The sequence below is a fragment of the Saccopteryx leptura genome, chromosome 2 (genome assembly GCF_036850995.1).
Source record: "Saccopteryx leptura isolate mSacLep1 chromosome 2, mSacLep1_pri_phased_curated, whole genome shotgun sequence".
Classification (NCBI taxonomy): Eukaryota; Metazoa; Chordata; class Mammalia; order Chiroptera; family Emballonuridae; genus Saccopteryx; species Saccopteryx leptura.
This window is the reverse complement of record NC_089504.1, coordinates 247,697,901-247,718,737: the sequence shown is the minus strand read 5'-3', so window position 1 is coordinate 247,718,737 and position 20,837 is coordinate 247,697,901. Positions and strand designations below refer to the sequence as shown.

General features: G+C 46.2%; 1 protein-coding gene across 4 annotated transcripts in view; it reads left to right on the top strand.

Moving 5' to 3' along the window:
• Nucleotides 1–20,837, top strand: part of MPHOSPH9 (M-phase phosphoprotein 9) — a 50,616-nt gene that overhangs the window by 8,381 nt on the left and 21,398 nt on the right. For 3 of the 4 annotated variants that reach the window (XM_066371094.1, XM_066371093.1, XM_066371091.1), the window contains 10 exons: nt 2,065–2,154; nt 2,362–2,885; nt 5,354–5,480; nt 9,347–9,437; nt 10,795–10,901; nt 12,449–12,571; nt 12,725–13,188; nt 14,159–14,314; nt 18,266–18,353; nt 19,795–20,010. In XM_066371094.1, the coding sequence (XP_066227191.1) occupies nt 2,470–2,885; nt 5,354–5,480; nt 9,347–9,437; nt 10,795–10,901; nt 12,449–12,571; nt 12,725–13,188; nt 14,159–14,314; nt 18,266–18,353; nt 19,795–20,010 (1,788 nt within the window). In that variant the 5' untranslated portion in view covers nt 2,065–2,154; nt 2,362–2,469. The remainder of the gene's footprint in view (nt 1–2,064; nt 2,155–2,361; nt 2,886–5,353; nt 5,481–9,346; nt 9,438–10,794; nt 10,902–12,448; nt 12,572–12,724; nt 13,189–14,158; nt 14,315–18,265; nt 18,354–19,794; nt 20,011–20,837) is intronic. The other variant, XM_066371092.1, reaches the window with a different exon arrangement.

Below are 20,837 nucleotides of genomic sequence, written 5' to 3'. Positions count from 1 at the left end.
AGGAGCAGACAGGTTAAGGCAGGGAACAAACAAGGTCCCCTCTGATTGTGGTAAGTGCTGTGAAGGAAATAAATAGGGTGATGAGGAAGAGAGCGACTGTTCAGGTACTTTGGAAAACTCTTTGAGAAGGTGACATAGAAGCCAAAATTGCAGGATGGGAGGAAGCCAGCTGTGTTAAGAGCTGGGGAGGAGAGCTTCCCAGGTAGAGGGCACAGCAAGCACAAAGCTTTTGAGGTGAAAGACAGTTTGGCGTGTTTGGAGACAGAAAGAAGCCAGCAAGTTTGGTGTGTATTAAGTGAGGGCTGGAGAGGGAGGGGATGAGGCTGGGAGGCATGCATGTGCCAGATCCTGCAGGGCCTGGGAGGGAGTGATAGCAAAGGCATGGAAGATTTGAAACGGAAGCTAATTTATAAAAAAAAAATTTTAGGTGAGAAGAGAGGAGATAGTGACACTCCCACATGTGCCCCTACTGGGATCTACCCAGAACCCCATCTGGGGCTGATGGTTGAGTACTGTTATTTTTAGTGCCTGAGGTTGGACCAACTGAGCTATCCTTAGCACCCAGGGCCACACTTGAACCAATCAAGCTACTGGCTGTGGGAGGGGAAGGGGGAGATGGGGAGTGTGGGAAAGAAGCAGATTGTTGCTTCTCCTGTGTGCTCTGACTGGAAATCGAACCCGGGACATCCTTAGGCTGGGCCAACACTCTATCTGCTGAGCCACCAGCCAAGGCTGGGAAGCTAGTTTTCTTGGTTGCTACTTGTTGACACTGTATGTTAGTGCATATAGTCTATTACTGACAGTATGCCAGCTTTGAGGAAGAATTTCATCTCTGGAGAACTCCATGGCCCTTTCCTGCCAGGGCTTGGCTTCGTGTGGTTACAAGAGTACTGGGTACTTTTGGGAGTCGGGATGGATCAAGACCTGAAAGAGGCTATGAAGGGAGTTACAGATCAGGTCACAGGTTTTCAGTCATTTTTTCATCCCTTTTTCAGCTGTATTGCTTTAAAACACTTTAATATGTGACTTTAAAAAGGGCTCTTTAAGAATGAGTAATTTAGGGGTTAAAAATCTCATAATGCCAAACAATTTCTTGTTTTAAGCTATGGGTTTCTTTCTTGGGTACAGTCAGTGTTTAAGAAAACCACTAGCTGTGATGAGGAAAAGAAGAAGGACTTGAGACAACTTTAAGATGCCTCTATCTGTCCTTGATTAATCTGAGATGATAGTGGAGGACATCAAATTAAGATGCCATTTGTGCCCTGGCTGGATAGCTTCATTGGTTAGAGCATCGTCCCAAAGAACAGAGGTTGCCGGTTCGATTCCCGATCAGGGCACATACAGGAACAGATCAATGTTCCTGTCTCTCTCCCTCTCCCTTCCTTTCTCGCTGAAATCAATAAAATAAAAATAAAAAAGATGCCATTTGAAAAATGAAGATTCCTAGACCTTCGAATTTACCTTATAAGAATGTGTACCTAAGGCCCTGGCTGGTTGGCTCAGTGGTAGAGTGTCGGCCTGGCGTGCAGGAGTCCCGGGTTTGATTCCCGGCCAGGGCACACAGGAGAAGCACCCATCTGCTTCTCCACCCCTCCCCCTCTCCTTCCTCTCTGTCTCTCTCTTCCCCTCTCGCAGCCAAGGCGCCATTGGAGCAAAGTTGGCCCAGGTGCTGAGGATGGCTCCATGGTCTCTGCCTCAGGCGCTAGAATGGCTCTGGTTGCAACAGAGCAGCACCCCAGATGGGCAGAGCATTGCCCCCTGGTGGGCGTGCCAGGTGGATCTTGGTCGGGCGCATGCGGGAGTCTGTCTGACTGCCTCCCCGTTTCCAACTTCAGAAAAATACAAAAAAAAAAAAAAAAAATGTGTACCTAAGCCTATGTCCTTGTATTTTTACAGTAAATCTAGTTTTATAACTCTTTAGTTCAGCTTATAAATTTTACATTAAAAATACATTTTAACAAAGACCCTTTCCTGCTGGAGGGAAAATTGGAGAAATTTGGGGGAGAATTCTGTGAAATATTAGGTTGAAACTGATTTTTACTAAAATACTGTATAATTTCACAGGCCAGGTGGTTACAGTTATTCAGTTTGGTGGAAAGACAACGCCAAGAACAGACAGTCACCCAGCAGGAGCAATTCCACAACCATGTCCAGGTAAGTTGTTACTTACCTCAAGTCTCTTTTCAGATGGTCAGATTTGCAGAAGAAACAATACTTTCTATCAGATTTTTTTTAACCACAGATAAAGCCTATGCATTATCTCTAGATTAATATCTCATTTGAACACTATTTTTATACCATGTATAAAAATGTGGTGTTTAATATACTTCCTTACCCAAACCTGTAACTTTTTATTTTCAGCAGATACAGGAGGAGATAAGAAATTTGATCAAGCTACAGAGCAGTAATGCTCCGTGGGCTTTCTCTGATAGAAGTTCTTTAAGCAGATACGGATCTTCAGAAAGGCAAATGGGTTTTTTTTCTGAAAACAGTGACAGAAATGAGTCTGTTCTCAGTTACCCGAAGTCTAAAGATCCTGAAATGCAGCAAGAAACGTCCACATCCCAACCAGACTACCATGTGGATAGCAGCTCAGTTAGCAGCGGGTATGGGACTTTCTCTGTCTCAGAATTGAACCCCTACAAATCCAAGGGCCCCCAAGAATTCATGGAGCATGTGGAGGCCCCAGCTGGGCAGTGTGGGGCCCCCACGGTGCAGAGCCCAGCGCTGGTAGACGGTGTTAAAAGCAAGTGTTGCTATATACATTCTCCTGAAGAGTTTGGTGCCTCATTAAAAGAAGAGATTGCCATTGTTCCTGGTGAATTTGAACACAGTTTTCTTGGAGAAAGTAAGATTTCGGAGGTGTACAGTGGAAAAACAAATAGGTAAGGAGAATTTCTGCACCATTTGAAGGGAGTTTTATTTGTGACTCTTAGAATCTCATAAATAAAGCTCTTTTTTGTTGGACTATAATGGAATGGGATGGATTTGAACACATCAGTTTTACCTAAGTCTTTTGTTTTACCTGAGTCTTTTATTATGCAATGCCTGTGGAGGCCAAAATAAACAAAGCACAGTATATACCAATGACACTTGACTCTCCCCATTTGCAGTGTTATAAGACAACTGACTTGCTAAGGTGGGAGGCCTTGCTAGGGAAGTGCCTTCTGGGTGTTCTAGTCACTATAATTTGCTAAGAATAATGGTCTAGGACTGTATCAACAGTGGAATTTTGTCACAAATATTTATATGATTGGAAAGAAAAAAATTATACACAAGCAGAAAGCATTTTTCTCAGTCTGTTGAGATATTGCTTCCTGGCATGTCTCCTATTTGGTTCTAATAAACTCTCCTAAAAAAAAAAAATTGTACACCAGCGTACTCAACTTTGTGTTTTTTTTATATAAGAAGAGATTTGTAAGTTTAATGACATTTTGATTGACAGGGACTCTAGTAAAGGAAACTAGCTGATTGTGAAACAGAAAGTTGTGGGTTTTTTTTGTATTTTTCCGAAGTTAGGAGCAGGGAGGCAGATAGACTCCTTCCTGCATGTGCCCAACTGGGATCCACTCGGCATGCCCACCAGGGGGCGATGCTCTGCCCATCTGGGCCATTGCTCTGCTGCAACTGGAGCCATTCTAGCACCTGCGGCAGAGGCCATGGAGCCATCCTCAGTGCCCCGGGCCAACTTTGCTCCAGTGGAGCCTTGGCTGTGGAGGGGAAGAGAGAGACAGAGAGAAAGAAGAGGGGAAGGGTGGAGAAGCAGATAGGTGCTTCTCCTGTGTGCCCTGGCTGGGAATCGAACCCAGGACTTCCATACGCCAGGCCAACACTGTACTGCTGAGCCAACCGGCCAGGGCCAAAAAATTGTTTTAAATTATGTCGTTTCGCGCCTGACCAGGGGGTGGCGCAGTGGATAGAGCATCCAACTGGGACACAGAAGACTCAGTTTCGAAACCCCAAGGTAACCAGCTTGAGCATGGGCTCACCAGCTTGAGCGTGGGATTGCTGGCTTGAGCCCAAGGTTGCTGGCTGAGCAAGGGGTCACTCAGTCTGCTGTAGCCCCCTGGTCAAGGCACATATGAGAAAACAATCAATGAGAAATTAAGAAGCTGCAACGAAGAATTGATGCTTCTCATCTCTCTCCCTTCCTGTCTGTCCCTATCTATTCCTTTCTCTGTCTTTCTCTCTGTCTCTGTCAACCAAAAAAACCCCAACTTACGGTGTTTCCCCTAAATTTTCAGTTTTTTATCTCTGAAGTGTGTCATCTAAAGTAGAGTGTAGCCTGACCTTTGGTGGCTCAGTGGATAGAGCATTGACCTGGAATGCTGAGGTCGCTGGTTCGAAACCCCAGACTTGCCCGGTTAAGGCACATTTGAAGGAGCAACTACTATGAGTTGAAGTTTCCCGCTCCTATCCCCCTTTCTCTCTCTCCTCTCTTTAAAATCAATAAAAAAAAAATCAATAAATAAAAATAAAGTAGGGTGTAGCCTGACCAGGCGGTGGCACAATGGATAGAGTGTTGGACTGGGACGTGGAGGACCCAGGTTCAAGACCCCGAGGTCGCCAGCTTGAGCGCGGGCTCATCTGGTTTGACCAAGGCTCGCCAGCTTAAGCCCAAGTTCGCTGGCTCAAGCAAGGGGTCACTCGCTCTGCTGTAGCCCCCCTGGGTCAAGGCACATACCAGAAAGCAATCGAACAACTAAGGTGTCGCAACGAAGAATTGATACTTCTCATCTCCCTTCCTATCTGTCTGTCCCTCTCTGTCCCTCTCTCTGGCTCTCTCTGGCTCTGTCACAAAAAAAAAAAAAAAAAAAAAAAAAAAAAGAATTAAAGTAGGGTGTGGCCATAGATCTCATGTATGCGCTGTATAACTATGAGCCCATGTACATAGATGTGCTCTCACTGTAGAGGGGATTTAGTGCTTGAGGGGTCACCACAGGGCCTGCTCTAGGCCATAGCCTCGGCCTGTGTATTGCTAATCCCCGTTTGTCTCGTACTTCACTTGACCTTTGGTGATGAGAAATTGGAAAAAGAAGTTGAGGTGAATCCATAAGTGTCCATCCTCTCTTGGCTGTTCGAAAACACCACAGAGCCCCTCCTCCCCCTGCCAGGCTGTCTGCATGTGATTGGTTTCGTGGGCAAAGGACAGCATCTAAAGCAGCGGTTCTCAACCTGTGGGTCGCGACCCCGGTGGGAGTCGAACGACCAAAACACAGGGGTCGCCTAAAGCCATCGGAAATACATATTTGGGGCGACCCCTGTGTTTTGGTCGTTCGAACCCCGCCAGGGTCGCGACCCACAGGTTGAGAACCGCTGATCTAAAGGGTGATTTTGGTTTTCTCTCTTTAAGCGGTAAAGCTGTAACATCTTGGGCACAGAAGCTGAAGCAGAGCCACCCGAAGGGAGCCCATGCGGCAGAAGGGCGTCCCGAGTCTGTGCGAAGGAGCGAGCAAGCCCCGAAAGCGCCCATGCAGAAAGTAGGTGATTGGACTCTTGACTCTGGGCATCATGGCTGCGGCCACCCAGCTCAGTAATGCTGAGCTTACGGCCTGCCCATCTGCACAAATGGTCTGCTTTTCTTTTGTGTTCATAATTTGTTCCAGTGACAGGTCTTCCTTCTGGCATCACAGAGGAATGGAAACAGTGATTTGCTCTCAGGGTTGGCACAGTCCCAGATAGCAACGCTAATGAGGGATAAAATACTGGGAAAAATGAGCTGTTGTGTAGAGGGCTCTAATTCTTTCTCTGCTGCAAATATCCCCATTTAACCAGAGAGGAATTCATTTGATTGTTAAACACACCCTCAAATAATTTGTATTACTAAGTAGCACTGAATGTGTGAAGGCTTTGAGAGGCCTCTCTATAAAAATGCCCATGTTTAGACCACTCTGAATTTAAAGTTCAGATGGTGAGAGATTAAATGTTTAAATGCTTAGAGGCGCTTCTGCCAATAGAGCAGCCACCTTTGTTAAAGACTAACAGATAACAGGTTGTAAACGTCTTTAAGGCCCTCATTACCTAAATTATCATAGAATAATAGCATTGTTTAGTATAATACATTGACATTGGAAAATCAGGCTTCTTTCTGAACTTGATACCTTTAGAAACTGGCCATGTCCTGATGAGCTGACAAAGTCTTCCCATCATTCTATGAAAGAAGTTAAAAACCAGCAGTCCCAACAAAACAGATCCTCGGCCTCCATGAGGCACTGTTTATTTCTCTTCTCTTTCAATGGTTTCCTTCTTCAACCCCTGACACTCGGGCTCCCTAATGGACCATTCTCTGAACCCAGTGGGAGGAAGGCAGCGCGGAATACCGGGTGGCATTGCGGGGGCTGTTCCCTCGGCCTTTCTTGCCGTCAGGGGTGCTGTCCTTGTGTTCAGTGTGACAGCATGGAAGCTCAGAGACTGAGTGGACGTCGCTTTCTTCATTGGAATAGGCTGGCAGAGAGGGAGAGTGCTTTCACACAGACTAGTTTCTCTTCTTCTGTTTTTACTGTAACTGAATCTTCGTCTGTGGGGACTTCCACTTCTGAGACCCCTGGGCTATGGTGGTAACGCAGTGGGCTCACAGTGCCGTGACTAGCGCAGTATGTGTTCCACGGAGCCCAGTGGTTCCCAAACTTTGCTGCACAGTGGAGACCCCTGAGGAGCTTTAAAAAAATCTATTGATGTCCCAGGTGGGACTTGTGAATGAGAAGGTTAAAAAGCCCCTGGGTGATTCTGCCTGCTGTGAAGCTTGAGAACCTCAGCCTAGCCTGCTTTTTCTCGTTCACTGGGCGGTGGAGCTACAGAGCAGCAGCCAGAGCACTCTGGGGCCTGCGTGCAGCCTCTGGTCCTGTCGGGGTACGGTGAAAGCCGTGTCCAGGGGATAACTCCCTGTGACCATTGCCCGGTCAGGTTTTATTTGTTCTCCTCTTCTTTTTTAGGGTGAATGATATTTTTGGCATTAAATCATTAGGGGAAATTAAGTTTCTTTGATATTTCTTTTTTTAATAAATATTTTTAGTTGATTTTTTTTTTTTTTTTAGAGAGAGGAGAAGGGGGAAAGGACAGAGAGAGAAAGAAATATCAATTTGTTGTTCCACTTAGTTATGCACTCACCGATTGATTCCTGATGTGCCCGGATTGAGGTTCAAACCCACAACCTTGGTGTAGCTGGACAATGCTCTAACTGAGCTGTCCGGCCAGGGCTTTTTGATACTTCTGAGTTTTAAATGATTTTCAGATAATGTGATTGATGAGTCAGACCTCATGGCTGAAAATATGCTCTCACTGTGTAATTTGGAATCAAATTCTCTGGCTCCACAAAAGCTAGAACTTTCCTTTTTATCTCCCTCTTTCTGTCCCCCCATTGCTTTTTTTTTTTTTTTTTTTTTTACAGAGGCAGAGATAGACAGGGACAGACAGGAACGGGGAGAGATGAGAAGCATCAATCATCAGTTTCTCGTTGCGCGTTGCGACTTCTTAGTTGTTCATTGATTGCTTTCTCACATGTGCCTTGACCGCGGACCTTCAGCAGACTGAGTAACCCCCTGCTGGAGCCAACGACCTTGGGTCTAAGCTGGTGAGCTCTTTGCTCAAGCCAGATGAGCCCGCGCTCAAGCTGGCGACCTCGGGGTCTCGAACCTGGGTCCTTCCGCATCCCAGTCCGACGCTCTATCCACTGCGCCACCACCTGGTCAGGCTGTCCCCCCATTGCTTTTCCAGAGCCCCCCTAGATCAGGGGAGCCTTGTGATCAGAATTCTCCTGGGATCCAATGTTTCATTCATCCCCAGTAGTTTATTTTGGGCACTCGCTATTCTGAGGCATGTGTTGAAGTTGGGGAGGCTTGTCCACAGCTCCCGTCTGCCTTTGTCTCCTGGCCCTCTGTCTGGGGCACATGTGACGTCACCCTTCCCCACCACAGGGCTCCGTGCTGGCCTCTGGAGCAGGGCTGGCCCTGGGAGCCTGCCTGCTTCCTTCAGAGGGGCCGGTGGGTGGCCCCTCCAGCCCGGTGGGTGGCCCCTCTCAGTTTGCTCCTCAGGAGTGGAGGACGGTATTGTACTGGGGACTTCTCACTGAGCTCGCCAGTCTCCTTTCCCTGGTCTCTTCAGGACTGAGATGACAGAAATTTGAACAGGTAGTCATTTTAGAAGAGACAGAAGATAAGCCTGGCCTGTGGTGGCGCAGTGGATAGAGCGTCAACCTGGAATGCTGAGGTCGCCGGTTCAAAACCCTGGGCTTGCCTGGTCAAGGCACCTACAACAAGCAGTGAACAGCTAAAGTGAAGCAGTTATGAATTGATACTTCTTATCCCACCCCCTCTCTCTGTAAAATTAATGAACAAAATCTTAAAAAAAAAAGAAAGAGAAGACGAGCTAGGGTTTCTCAGTGATGCAGAAGCAGGCGATGTCTCGGGAGGCTGGCTGTCGGTGCTGGGCCTCCCCTTGCCCTGCATTCTCAGTGGCTGTGAGTAGGCTCTGCCTCAGCTGAGGGCCTTGAACGGGCGCTGAGAGTTGGATGATGATGGAACTAAGGAAAAGTTGGGTTAAAATAGTCTTTTCCCATATTTCTATTTGGAGATGTGGATTTCTGTGGCAATGCTGGAGCTGTTAGAGGTGAGCTCAGAATTTCCATTAGAACTGGTAAGTGAGCATTCTGAGCCTGCTCTGGGTCTCATAGCCAGTTGTTGGTGTGTGAGATGAGCCTACTATTTAAACTTCATATTAATTATTGTTTGTGGGTTTCAGCATTGGCCTGATTTATTGTGGTTTTAATGATGAATTATTATACTCTTACATTAATTTTCATACTGAAAGACTTTAACTCTAGGTACCTCAAGTTTCTTTTGGAAGTAGATGGCAAATTATAAATACATTTTTGTTCCGAACTCACTGAATAACACCTGCTCCCAACTCCACAGAAAAACTGAATAAACTCTTGTAAATTATGTAGGAAAAAAGAACTATTTACTGTTAATTCCTATCATTATGCATTCTTGTAATCACAGGGCCAGCCACGCTCCCTTTTGCAGGAACCTCTGAAAAGTTTCATTGTGCCTAGGTTTGACCTTGGGGCAACAGTGCGTCCCCAGGCTTGACCTTGTGGTGGTTGGCAGTGTGCATTCGATTTAACCTTGGGGCAGGTGTCAGTGCGCCCTCCAGGTTTGACCTCTGGGTGGCGGTGCTCACCCTGGTTTGAACTCAGGGTGGCGGTGCACTCCTGGGTCAGACCTTGGGCGGTGGTGCGCCCCTGGGTCAGATCTTAGGTGGTGGTGCACCCCTGGGTTGGACCTTGGGCAGCGGTGTGTGCCTACAGATGTTTACCTGTCAACTCATCACTGTCTTTCTTGAATTGTAGTCGGATTTCATTGCTGCTACACAGCCCCGTGCATTTTACCTCAGTAAACCAGACGAAAGTCCAAATTCCTGGATGTGTGATTCAGGAACAGGTATGATACTTAACACTTTTAGAGAGGTTTTTGTTTGTTTTAATAACAACTGCACTTCCAATGGGTGAGAACCACGTATGTGGAGTTGGAGGAGTTTCTGTCACTGTACCATGTGTATATGCCCCTGGTCGCTGTAACTTCCGTGCCTCAGGTCCCAATGCTGTAAAGATAGAAGATGAGCTTCTGCAGTTATTTCAAACAGCTGCAAAGAACACCTCAGCCTTTTCCAGGTGCCTCAAAACGAATTAAGAAATTCAAACCCTTTATGAGCCATTCCTCACTCTCTCTGGTACTTTTAGTCAGTTCTAATGGTGTTGCCTCGGGACTCCTTTTAATAGCACTCCTGCGTACAGTTCATCAGGATGAGCTAGCTTCACCCTTAGAAAACAGCCTCACTCCAGCCATTTTCCTGCTGTCACCAGACCAGAGCCCCAGCGCCTGTCACCTGGGCTCCCACAACTTCCTAGTGAGCCTCCCTGTGCTCACCTTCCCCTCTGTGCCCAACACCACAGCCACCTGCTCCTCTGTAAAGATGAGCCGGGTCACATGACTCCTCTGCTTAAAACCCTGGTCCCCTGCCCTTGAGTAACTGCCAGTCCTTATGGAGGCCCCTTGAGGTCACCTGTCTGCCTTGACCTCACTTTCTGCGACTCTCTCCCTTGTTCTACCTCAGCAGGGAGGCTGTTGGCTCTCATGCGCCAGATAAGTTCTCATCTTAGGACTTCTGCTTTGGCTGCTTCCTGGGCTTGGAATGTTCTCACCCCGCCCCCCCCCATGGGAACTCCCTCATAAGTGGGTAAAATGATCACTCCTTCCTAATTGTTACCCCCGCAGTGAGCCAACCCTGACCATCCTATTCAAAAAGAACTCCTGCACCCCCCACCCTGACACACTACATATTCCCTTCTATCTGATTTTGACATTTTACCGCCAGAGCGCTGATCCCCTTCTAACCTACTGTGTGCACTGTGTGATTTCTATGGTTCAGGCTCAGCCTCTTGCCCCCAGCCCGGCATCGTCAATGCTCAGTAAATATTTCAATTATTGAATTCTTTACCTTACTAATTATTAGTCGGTACTGTTCTTAAAGAGAATGGCTGTAAATTGTTTTCAAATTATGCTAGTTCATCTTGACTTGTAATATATTTCAACTTGAAGTATTTAGATCTTATAATGAAGATAAGACTCTTACATGGTGAGACATTTACATGAACCTCTTCCTGTCCAAACTCAACTTTTTGTATGCAGATAGGTACTGGCTAGTTTCCGTGTTTTATTTCCTCAGGTAGGAGTAAGTTACTCTGGAAACGTCTTTGTTCTCCTTCCTCACTTGTTTCCCTGCTGTATCCCTGCTCAGGCCTGACTTATTGGAACCTGGAGGAGAGGGACATGAGCTGCTCTTCGCCTGAGGTCCCAGACAGGTCGCCTGCCCCGTCCGCCTCCTCCGGGGTGGCAGCAAGCCAGGTGACTGAAAAACACCATGTGTGTGTTTGCGTTACCAAACTGTAGATAAGTCCTCGATTTCATGATAAATTGTGTATTTTAAAATTTCTGATACAGAGAGAAAAGCGTGGGCTTTAAATTATAGTCATTTGCTCTCAAACTCTGTCCCTGTCACTGCCTGTGTGATCCTAGGATAGTTACTTAAAAATGGAATTAAAAACACCCCATGAGTGTTCTGTGGAGTTAAATGAGGTAGTTTTGTGCTTACTGTGTTAAATACAGTAGGTTCACAGATAAACAACTTCTGCTCTCAGACCTGGTTTGTCTTGCCCTCCTATTACTCTGGGACGATTGTCCAACCAGCTGAGCTACCCAGCTAGAGCCTAAGCCCAAGGTTTTTTTGTTTGTTTGTTTTTTAATTTAATTTATTTTTTTTTATTTTTTACAGAGACAAAGAGTGAGTCAGAGAGAGGGATAGACAGGGACAGACAGACAGGAACGGAGAGAGATGAGAAGCATCAATCATTAGTTTTTCATTGTGCGTTGCAACACCTTAGTTGTTCATTGATTGCTTTCTCATATGTGCCTTGACCGCGGGCCTTCAGCAGACCAAGTAGCCCCTTGCTGGAGCCAGTAATGTTGGGTTCAAGCTGGTGGGCTTTTGCTCAAACCAGATGAACCCGTGCTCAAGCTGGCGACCTCGGGGTCTCGAACCTGGGTCCTCTGCATCCCAGTCCAGCGCTCTATCCACTGCGCCACCGCCTGGTCAGGCAGCCCAAGGTTTTAATATTTGGAGCTTAGACTGCTTTGCAATATTTTGCAGAGTAGTGGAGCCCTGGCTTCCAGCTGTAGAAAGCCTTTCTCTTGTCTGCCAGCTCTTAACATGACTGTAGCTACGTAGGTAAGGAACCTCACCCCCAGACATGTCCCCTTGAGTCACAGGCAGTGAATCTGGCAAGAAGTGTTCTCGTCCTGGTTCATTTCTTTTTTATTTTCCTTTTTTTTTTTTTTTTTTTACAGAGACAGAGAGAGAGTCAGAGAGAGGGATAGATAGATAGGAACAGAGAGAGATGAGAAGCATCAATCATCAGTTTTTCATTGCAACACCTTAGTTGTTCATTGATTGCTTTCTCATATGTGCCTTTGACCGTGAGCCTTCAGCAGACTGAGTAACCCCTTGCTTGAGCCAGCGACCTTGGGTCCAAGCTGGTGAGCTTTGCTCAAACCAGATAAACCCACGCTCAACCTGGTGACCTCGGGGTCTCGAACCTGGGTCCTGGTCAGGTGGTTCTTATTTTGAGTAGGGGGACTACCAATGGTTTTATTCTTTGAAAAGATTCTTAGGCTGCTAAATACTTAGGTTCAAGTGATCCCTTTAATATTTATAGTTAGAGAATATGAAATGTTTCCATTCATTTTAATAGGTTTTGACTTTCAAACCTTTATTATAATTCTGACAGTCCAAAGTCTTAATTTATTTAAAATCTTTATGGTGCTGATCTTGATAGCAGTAAACATTTTTCATCATTGATGATACCATTTAAATAATTTTGTTTCATATCTTTAAGTCTAATACTGGTAACGAGATGAAGCTACCATCACTGAAGGATATATATCATAAAAAACAGAGGGAGAGCAAGCAGTTACCCGAGAGGAGTCTCCCATCTTCCGACCCAGCTCACCCGCCCGAGGTAAGGTGGTCCACGTGCTGCTGAGCGGCCGCGCCCACTGCCTGGGCCTCTGGCTCTTCTTTCACTGTTTTTCTCGGAGAGCTGAGCCCGCTCCACTCAGCACAGTGCCACCTGTCGATGGTGAGACCGTGCCATCGTCTGTCTCTTTTCCAGGTGCTGACTCTCGATCCAATGCTACACATGAAGCCAAATCAGCAGCTTTCAGGGATCCACCCACACAGCTTTCTGAATGCCCTTGATGACAGAATAGCCTTTTCGCCAGACTCTGTTCTAGAACCTAGTGTGTCTAGCCACTCTGACGTAGACTCGTTTTCACAAGCAAGTCATGTCACTCCTCAGCTGTCTGGATTCCCAAAATGCCCTTCCAATGCAAAAGCTTCTTCACCAGTGGACTCTTGGAAGAACCACGCATTCCCAAATGAAAGCAGGGCCAGCTCCACGGTCCTCTCAGTCTATACCGTTGCTAGTAATGACATCTCAGTCAACACTGTTGAAGAAGAGCATACTGTCATGGTAACCCCAGCCTCAGTCAGTCAGTCCCAGCTTCCAGGTACAGCCAACAGTATCTCAGAATGCATTTCATTGACTTCCCTGGACGACCCTGTGATGTTGTCTAAGTATGTATTTTAGTGAATGGCTTGTCATGTTAAAAGATTTTCTATGGTGTCTGCTTAAATGATGAACATGATTTTTACCGAACTTTAGTAATACAGAAAGTTTTAAGTTAAAAAAAAAGATACAACATTTTTAAGCTAGGCCAGTGGTCGGCAAACTCATTAGTCAACAGAGCCAAATATCAACAGTACAACGATTGAAATTTCTTTTGAGAGCCAATTTTTTTTTTTTTTTTTTTTTTTTGTATTTTTCTGAAGCTAGAAAACTGGGAGAGACAGTCAGACAGACCCCCGCATGCGCCCGACCAGGATCCACCCGGCATGCCCACCAGGGGGCGACGTTCTGCCCACCAGGGGGCGACGTTCTGCCCACCAGGGGGCGTCGCTCTTTTGCAACCAGAGCCACTCTAGCTCCTGGGGCAGAGGCCAAGGAGCCATCCCCAGCGCCCGGGCCATCTTTGCTCCAATGGAGCCTCGCTGCGGGAGGGGAAGAGAGAGACAGAGAGGAAGGAGAGGGGGAGGGGTGGAGAAGCAAATGGGCGCTTCTCCTGTGTGCCCTGGCCGGGAATCGAACCCGGGACTTCTACACGCCAGGCCGACGCGAGAGCCAAATTTTTTAAACATAAACTATATAGGTAGATACATTCCTTATCAAGGTAGCACCCGCACGTGGTATTTTGTGGAAGAGCCACACTCAAGGGGCCAAAGAGCCGCATGTGGCTCACAAGCTGCAGTTTGCCAACCAGGGATTGCTAGGCCATCTAAAAATTAAATGATCTGTCCTTTTTTCCCCCTTCACTTTATTAGCAGTCAGCTTGTATATTAATCTATTTATATTTTCTGTGAGTGTGCAAAGGGGAAAGGCTGTATCTTTTGCTGTGAGGATGATTGTGGTCTTGGCTTCTCTCTCAGGGTTGAGGCAAGCAGACCCTTCCCTAAACGTTCCTCTGTCCCCCCCCCACCCCCCACACAGTGTCAGGCAGAGCCTGAAGGAGAAACATGCCCGGCACCTTGCGGATCTCCGGGCTTATTATGAGTCAGAGATAAATAGCTTGAAACAGAAACTGGAGGCAAAAGAAATTTCTGCTGTTGAAGATTGGAAGAAAATCAATCAAATTCTTGTAGACAGGTAAAACTTAAATTTTAACTATAGTTTTAAAAATACAATTTAACCGTTGAGTGTTTCTACCTTGGATATGTTATTTTTCCCTAAAGTTCAGTATATTGTGACAGTAAAGCACTTGAAAAGCATGTGCTTCAGATATGAAAATTTTAACACTGAAAACATGTTTGCTTAGTAATTATTTTTACAGATTATTATTATTATTATTATTATTTTTTTTTTTTTTCATTTTTCTGAAGCTGGAAATGGGGAGAGACAGTCAGACAGACTCCCGCATGCGCCCGACCGGGATCCACCCGGCACGCCCACCAGGGGGCGACGCTCTGCCCACCAGGGGGCGATGCTCTGCCCATCCTGGGCGTCGCCATGTTGCGACCAGAGCTACTCTAGCGCCTGAGGCAGAGACCACAGAGCCATCCCCAGCGCCCGGGCCATCTTTGCTCCAATGGAGCCTTGGCTGCGGGAGGGGAAGGGAGAGACAGAGAGGAAAGCGCGGCGGAGGGGTGGAGAAGCAAATGGGCGCTTCTCCTGTGTGCCCTGGCCGGGAATCGAACCCGGGTCCTCCGCACGCTAGGCCGATATTATTATTATTTTTTACAGAGACAGAGAGCATCAGAGAGCGGGATAGATAGGAACAGACAGGAACGGAGAGAGATGAGAAGCACAATTACTAGTTTTTCGTTGCGACACCTTAGTTGTTCACTGATTGCTTTCTCATATGTGCCTTGACCGTGGGGCTACAGCAGACCGAGTAACCCCTTGCTCGAGCCAGTGACCTTGGGTCCTAGCTAGTGAACTTTGCTCAAACCAGTTGAGCCCGCGCTCAAGCTGGCGACCTCAGGGTCTTGGACCTGAGTCCTCCGCATCCCTGTCCAACGCTCTATCCACTGCGCCACTGCCTGGTCAGGCATTTTTATAGATTTGAATCGACCTTTTATAATATGCTAATAACTGACACGAAGACAGTTGCTTTGTATGGGCAAAATGCTGAAAGTTGAGCACACTTTGTATCTGTAAAGGAATGTCACCTATGGGATGATTTCTGCTACATATGGATCTTCTAATAAGTTGATGATAATGTCCTGAGGCCATTCTCAACCTTTTTGTTGTACCCAGACACTCATGAACCCACGGAAACAATTATCCTGTTTAAAAAACAACTGGAGAGAAACACAGGAGAGAATGCTCTTGTGTTAGGAATTGTTTTACACCTATTTTAGAGTGAAAATCGCTGATAAAATCTGATGCTTTAACTAGTATTAATAACAGCTTACTGGCAACATACTTTACAATTTAATGGGACTTAAACAGCTTGGAAATTGCTCAAGTCTAGATGACAGCAAAGACTTCTTCTTTTGCCGTGGCTGGACAGCTCTGTTGGTTGGAGCATCGTCTCAAAGCACAGAGGTTGCCGGTGCAATCCCCAGCCAGGGCATGTACAAAGTTTAGGGGGAACTGACATCTCCTGGTCCAGATAACGGTTTGCCTGCAGAATTCTAGGGAAACAAGCCCTTGTGGTTATCTGTGGTTGCCGTGTTGGGCCCATGCTGTCTCACTCGGAGTGCTTGCAGCTTCCAGTTCACTGTTGATGGGGGTGGAGGTGCAGTGTGGAGAGATATAATTTGAAAAAGAGCCAGAAAAAACCCCAAGTTCAAGTTTTCTAGGACAAAGAAGAAAAGAGAAGAGAGCAGGCTAGGAGATGTTGGGTCTTCATTTTTTTTAGGGGGCAGAGACGACCACAGGCACTTCCTGTGGGGAAGTAGAAGTATGAAAATAGCCCATCAGTAGCCTGTTAGGTTAAAGAAAGGGTGCCAAAGAAGACTCCATCAGCCGATGATGGTTGGTGCCAGTCAGTGCTAACTTGGGGAATTTGGGGGATGGTGAAGACTTTAATTAGTGCAACCAACTTACTGATAATACAGCATGGCTTTATCAACAGCACTGCTGTGGAGCTGCTCAAGGGTCTACAGTGCAGTGAGAGTGAGAGTGCAAGTGTGAGCTGCCTGGGGTAGGGGCCCAGCCCCTGTCTGGGCTGGTCTACTCTGCTCTGGGAGACCTCTTCAGTGGAAAGTGCACTTTCCAAGCCACAGGGGAGCTGGCTTATAAGTCCCTACCCTGGACACTGATTGGTTCATCCTCATGCAAACGAGGGTGCTGAATCCCCACAGTTTGATTGGTCCAAAGGCACTGTCCTTGGTTAGAATAGAGCTACTCTTATTGGTCAAAGCTGCACAGCTCTGATTGGATGGTGAAAGCCTCAGTCCTATTGGTTGAAGTAAGACTTCAGAAACCCTTTATAAGGGCTAACTCAGATGGAGGGAACACAGTGCAGACAGGTGGTTCAGTGCAGAGTTGTTTTCAGGAGTTGCAATTTGTGTGGGAGGTCACTGTCTAGAAATGGCTGCTAAGCTCTTTTTTTTTCTTTTTAAATTTGAGCACAGTTAGCCAACAGGAACCTTTGTCAGTCCTCAGGGTTCACAGTATCTAGTTAACTGATAGTTAATGAAACATTTTTATGACTGGAAGCTTCTAGAGCCCATAGAAGAGTGAGAGAAGGCAGGTGTAGTAAAGCGGACATCAGGGTTTTAAACAAGTGGCCATGTTATAACAGTAATAATGGCAACACAGGGAGGGTAATGGTACCATGCAGACGAATAGCACTGCCTTGTTTTCCTGGGCTATCCCCAGGAGGATGTAACCTGGCTTCCAGTGTAAACTGTGTGTGACACAGAATAGCAAAATCAGAATAGCAAGTTAAATCATTTAGAACTGGAGAAATGATTCACCAGAGACAGACACCAATTATGTGGTCAGTATATTCAGCAGCTTTTTTCAAACTCAGAATTGCAAATTGAAGAGTTCCATTAGAAGTGCATATGGGGCCATAAACACGGATGTTACGGTATCAGGTTATGTCACACGGTGGGAACTCGGGACGAGGTCTCTGCCAAAGCAAATCAGTGTGATGATTAAAACAAAAAATACAGTTGACACACCTGTACCTAACTGGTGGTGTTTCTCCCAGGAACAGTTTTATCAGTGTCTCAGCCCCGGCCAAACATCGTTCTGCTTCCTGTGAATTTCTTTGAATTTGACTCCTCTGGGTCACTGGTATAAACGGACTTGTACAATGTCTGACTCTTGTGACTGGCTGATGTCACTCAGCTTACTGTCCTTTAGGCTCATCCATGTTGTAGCCTGTGTCAGGATTTTCTTCCTTTTCAAGGTTGAATGGTTCTCCATTACATAGATGTGTAGATGCGTGTCCTAGGTTTGTGTCTGTCCCTTGTGGACACTTGGGCTGCTTCCGCCTGTTGGCGCCTGTGAATAAAGCTGCTGTGGACATGGGTGCGCAGGTCGGTATCTGTCCGTATCGTGCTCGATTCACTTACAGTTTCTTAGGTATCTTTTTTTTTCCTATTATTTAAAAAAAAAATTTTTTTTTTAATTTTTTAACAGAGAGAGAGAGAGTCAGAGATGGATAGACAGGGACAGACAGACAGGAACAGAGAGATGAGAAGCATCAATCATTAGTTTTTCGTTGCGCGTTGCAACACCTTAGTTGCTCATTGATTGCTTTCTCATATGTGCCTTGACCGCGGGCCTTCAGCAGACCGAGTAGCCCCTTGCTGGAGCCAGCTACCTTGGGTCCAAGCTGGTGAGCTTTTTGCTCAAACCAGATGAGCCCACGCTCAAGCTGGCAACCTTGGAGTCTCGAACCTGGGTCCTCTGCATCCCAGTTTGACGCTCTATCCACTGCGCCACCGCCTGGTCAGGCTCTTAGGTATCTTTTTATATCATTATTTTCTCTGGATACCAGATTGTCACCAGGCTCACTGGGATGCCTTTTAGTAGCATGGCATGAAGCGCTGGTGCGATGTGCTGGTCTGGGGAGAACACTTGTCGGGGAGAGGACTTCATGTTCTAATTGTTTCCTCTCAATCTGTGTGCTCTTAGATGCGGCCAGTTAGAATGCGCTCTGAACGAGGCCACTAGTCGTGTGAGGACACTTGAAAATAAGAATAACCTGCTAGAAAGAGAAGTGGTAAGTATTCTATTTTTATTGTTGTTCTAGTGTCTTAATGTTAAATACAAGCCTTTTTTATGAACTGATCTTTAGAGATAAGTAAATAGTTTCATAAAATGTTTGGTTTTGTGCCTGACCTGTGGTGGCGCAGTGGATAAAGCATCAACCTGGAATGCTGAGGTCACTGGTTCAAAACCCTGCACTTGTCTGGTCAAGGCACATATGGGAGTTGATGCTTCCTGTTCCTCCCCCTTCTCTCTCTCTCTCTCTTTCTCTCTCTCACTCTCTCTCTCTCACTCTCCTTTCTAAAATGAATAAAAATTAAAAAAAAAAAACTTAAAAAATGTTTGGTTTTATGTCTTTTGTTGTCTCCTTTAGAATGTCTTACTGTTAAGTTTATATTTTGAGAGCTGTCAGCTTCACATGATACTAGAAACTTTTACCCTTTACAATTCCTATTTTTTAATTGGTATATAATTTATTATAAAACTCACCCTTTAATGTGCACAGTTCAATGGTTTTTAGTATATTTACAAACTCATGCAACCACCATCACAATTAATTTGAGGACATTTTTGCTACTCAAAGAGAAGCCCCAAGCTGCTCAGCCCCTACTCCCCTCACACCTTCTCCCCTGGCAGCCACCGACCTGTGTTCTCTGTGGATTTGCTTGTGCTGGACTTTGGGATCACACACTACATGGTCTTCTGTGTCTGGTTTCTCTCACTCAGCGTCATGTTCTCACGGTTCACTCACATTGTAACAGGTGTTAGTGCCCCGTTTCTCTTCATGGCTGCTTCATCATCCCTTGTGAGGCTGGAGTGCACTTGTTTATCTAGTCGTCAAATGTTAGGTGTTTGGTGGCTTTCACTCTCGGACTATTGTGAACGATAGTGCTATCACATTTGTGTACAAGATTTTATGTGTCCATGTTTTCCATTATCTTACACATATGACAAATGCATAGACTTTTACCCTTAAATACCTAGATTTTTTTTTTTCATATAGCATCAGGTTTTATTATTCTACGCAGAATTTTTTTAAAAAAATTTTATTTAGTGAGAAGAGGGGAGGCAGAGACAGACTGTCACATGCACCCTGACCAGGATCTACCCAGCAAGCCCACTAGGGGCGATGCTCTGCCTATCTGGGGTGTTGCTCCGTTGCTCAGCAACTGAGCTCTTAATGCCTGAGTCGGGGCCATGGAGCCATCTTCAGGGCCCGGGGCCAACTCGCTCCAATGGAGCTTTGGCTGCAGGAAGGGAGGAGATGAGAGAGAGAGAAGCGAGAGGGGGGAGAGGTATAGAAGCAGATGTTGCTTCTCTTGTGTGCCCTGGCCAGGAATCGAACCGGGGACAGCCACATGCTCAGCCAGTGCTCTACCACTGAGCCAACTGGCTAGGGCGAGACACCTGTTTTTTATTAAAAACAATTTATTCCCCTTGTCTGTGTCTCATAGGGTGACTTCGGAGAACGCCTCAGTGCCGCCAGCAGTGCCTCCAAAGTCCTGCAAGAGCGGATTGAAGAAATGCGGACAAGTAACAAAGAAAAGGACCACACCATTGTCCGACTGAAAGCCAGGCTGCAGGATCTGGAAGAAGCGTTTGAGAACACGTACAAACTCTCCGATGAGAAAGATGCCAGGCTAAAGCAGGAAAACAAAATGTTTCAAGATGTAAGTGACACACACGGTGGGAACTTGGTGACATGGTTGGCTGAAGGTGTGTTAGATCCTGTGCTTTTATGAGCTCCAAAGACTCCCCACATTTATCTTTGTTTTCTGTAACTGCGGTAGCTGCGCATACACGCCCTGCCCGTGGAGGCAGGTGGGTCTGATCTTGGAGCAGGAAGGTGGAGCTTTCCGAGCCGTGAAGTCACCCATGGCTACCCACGCCTCTGTAGCAGGGCCACTGGTAAACCGAACCAGATGGAGAACAGGTTTCATTGAATTTCTTCATTTGCATTTAATTTTACTTAAAATTGGATTTGTATAACACTGAAACTAGAGTAGGTGTCAGATTGTGTATCTTTTCTAAGTTTTTCTTAATATCCTCTGTCATGGTGCCTAAAGAATCTACAAATATTTTGGCTATTCAAGGTTTCTTCCTGATAGCTTTAGGTTTGATTCTGGTTGCTTTGGTTTTTAAAATTCATTTTCATACACACACAAATGGTTTAAATAGTCACATCTCAAATGAAAAGCAAGTCTTCTCTGCTTCTCCTTACCTTGGAGTTTCCTACGCTAGAGGCCATTGCTTTCTACTCTTTTAGCTATTCTGGCATTTTCCTCTATGTTTCTTTTTTTTTTCTTATCAGTGAGAGGGAGAAGAGAGGGACAGATACACAGGAAGGGAGAGAGATGAGAAGCATCAATTCTTTGTTGCGGCGCCTTAGTTGGTCGTTGTTTGCTTTCTCATGTGCCTTGACTGGGAGGCTCCAGCAGAGCGAGTGACCCCTTGCTCAAGCCAGTGACCCTGGGCTCAAGCCAGTGACCTTGGGCTC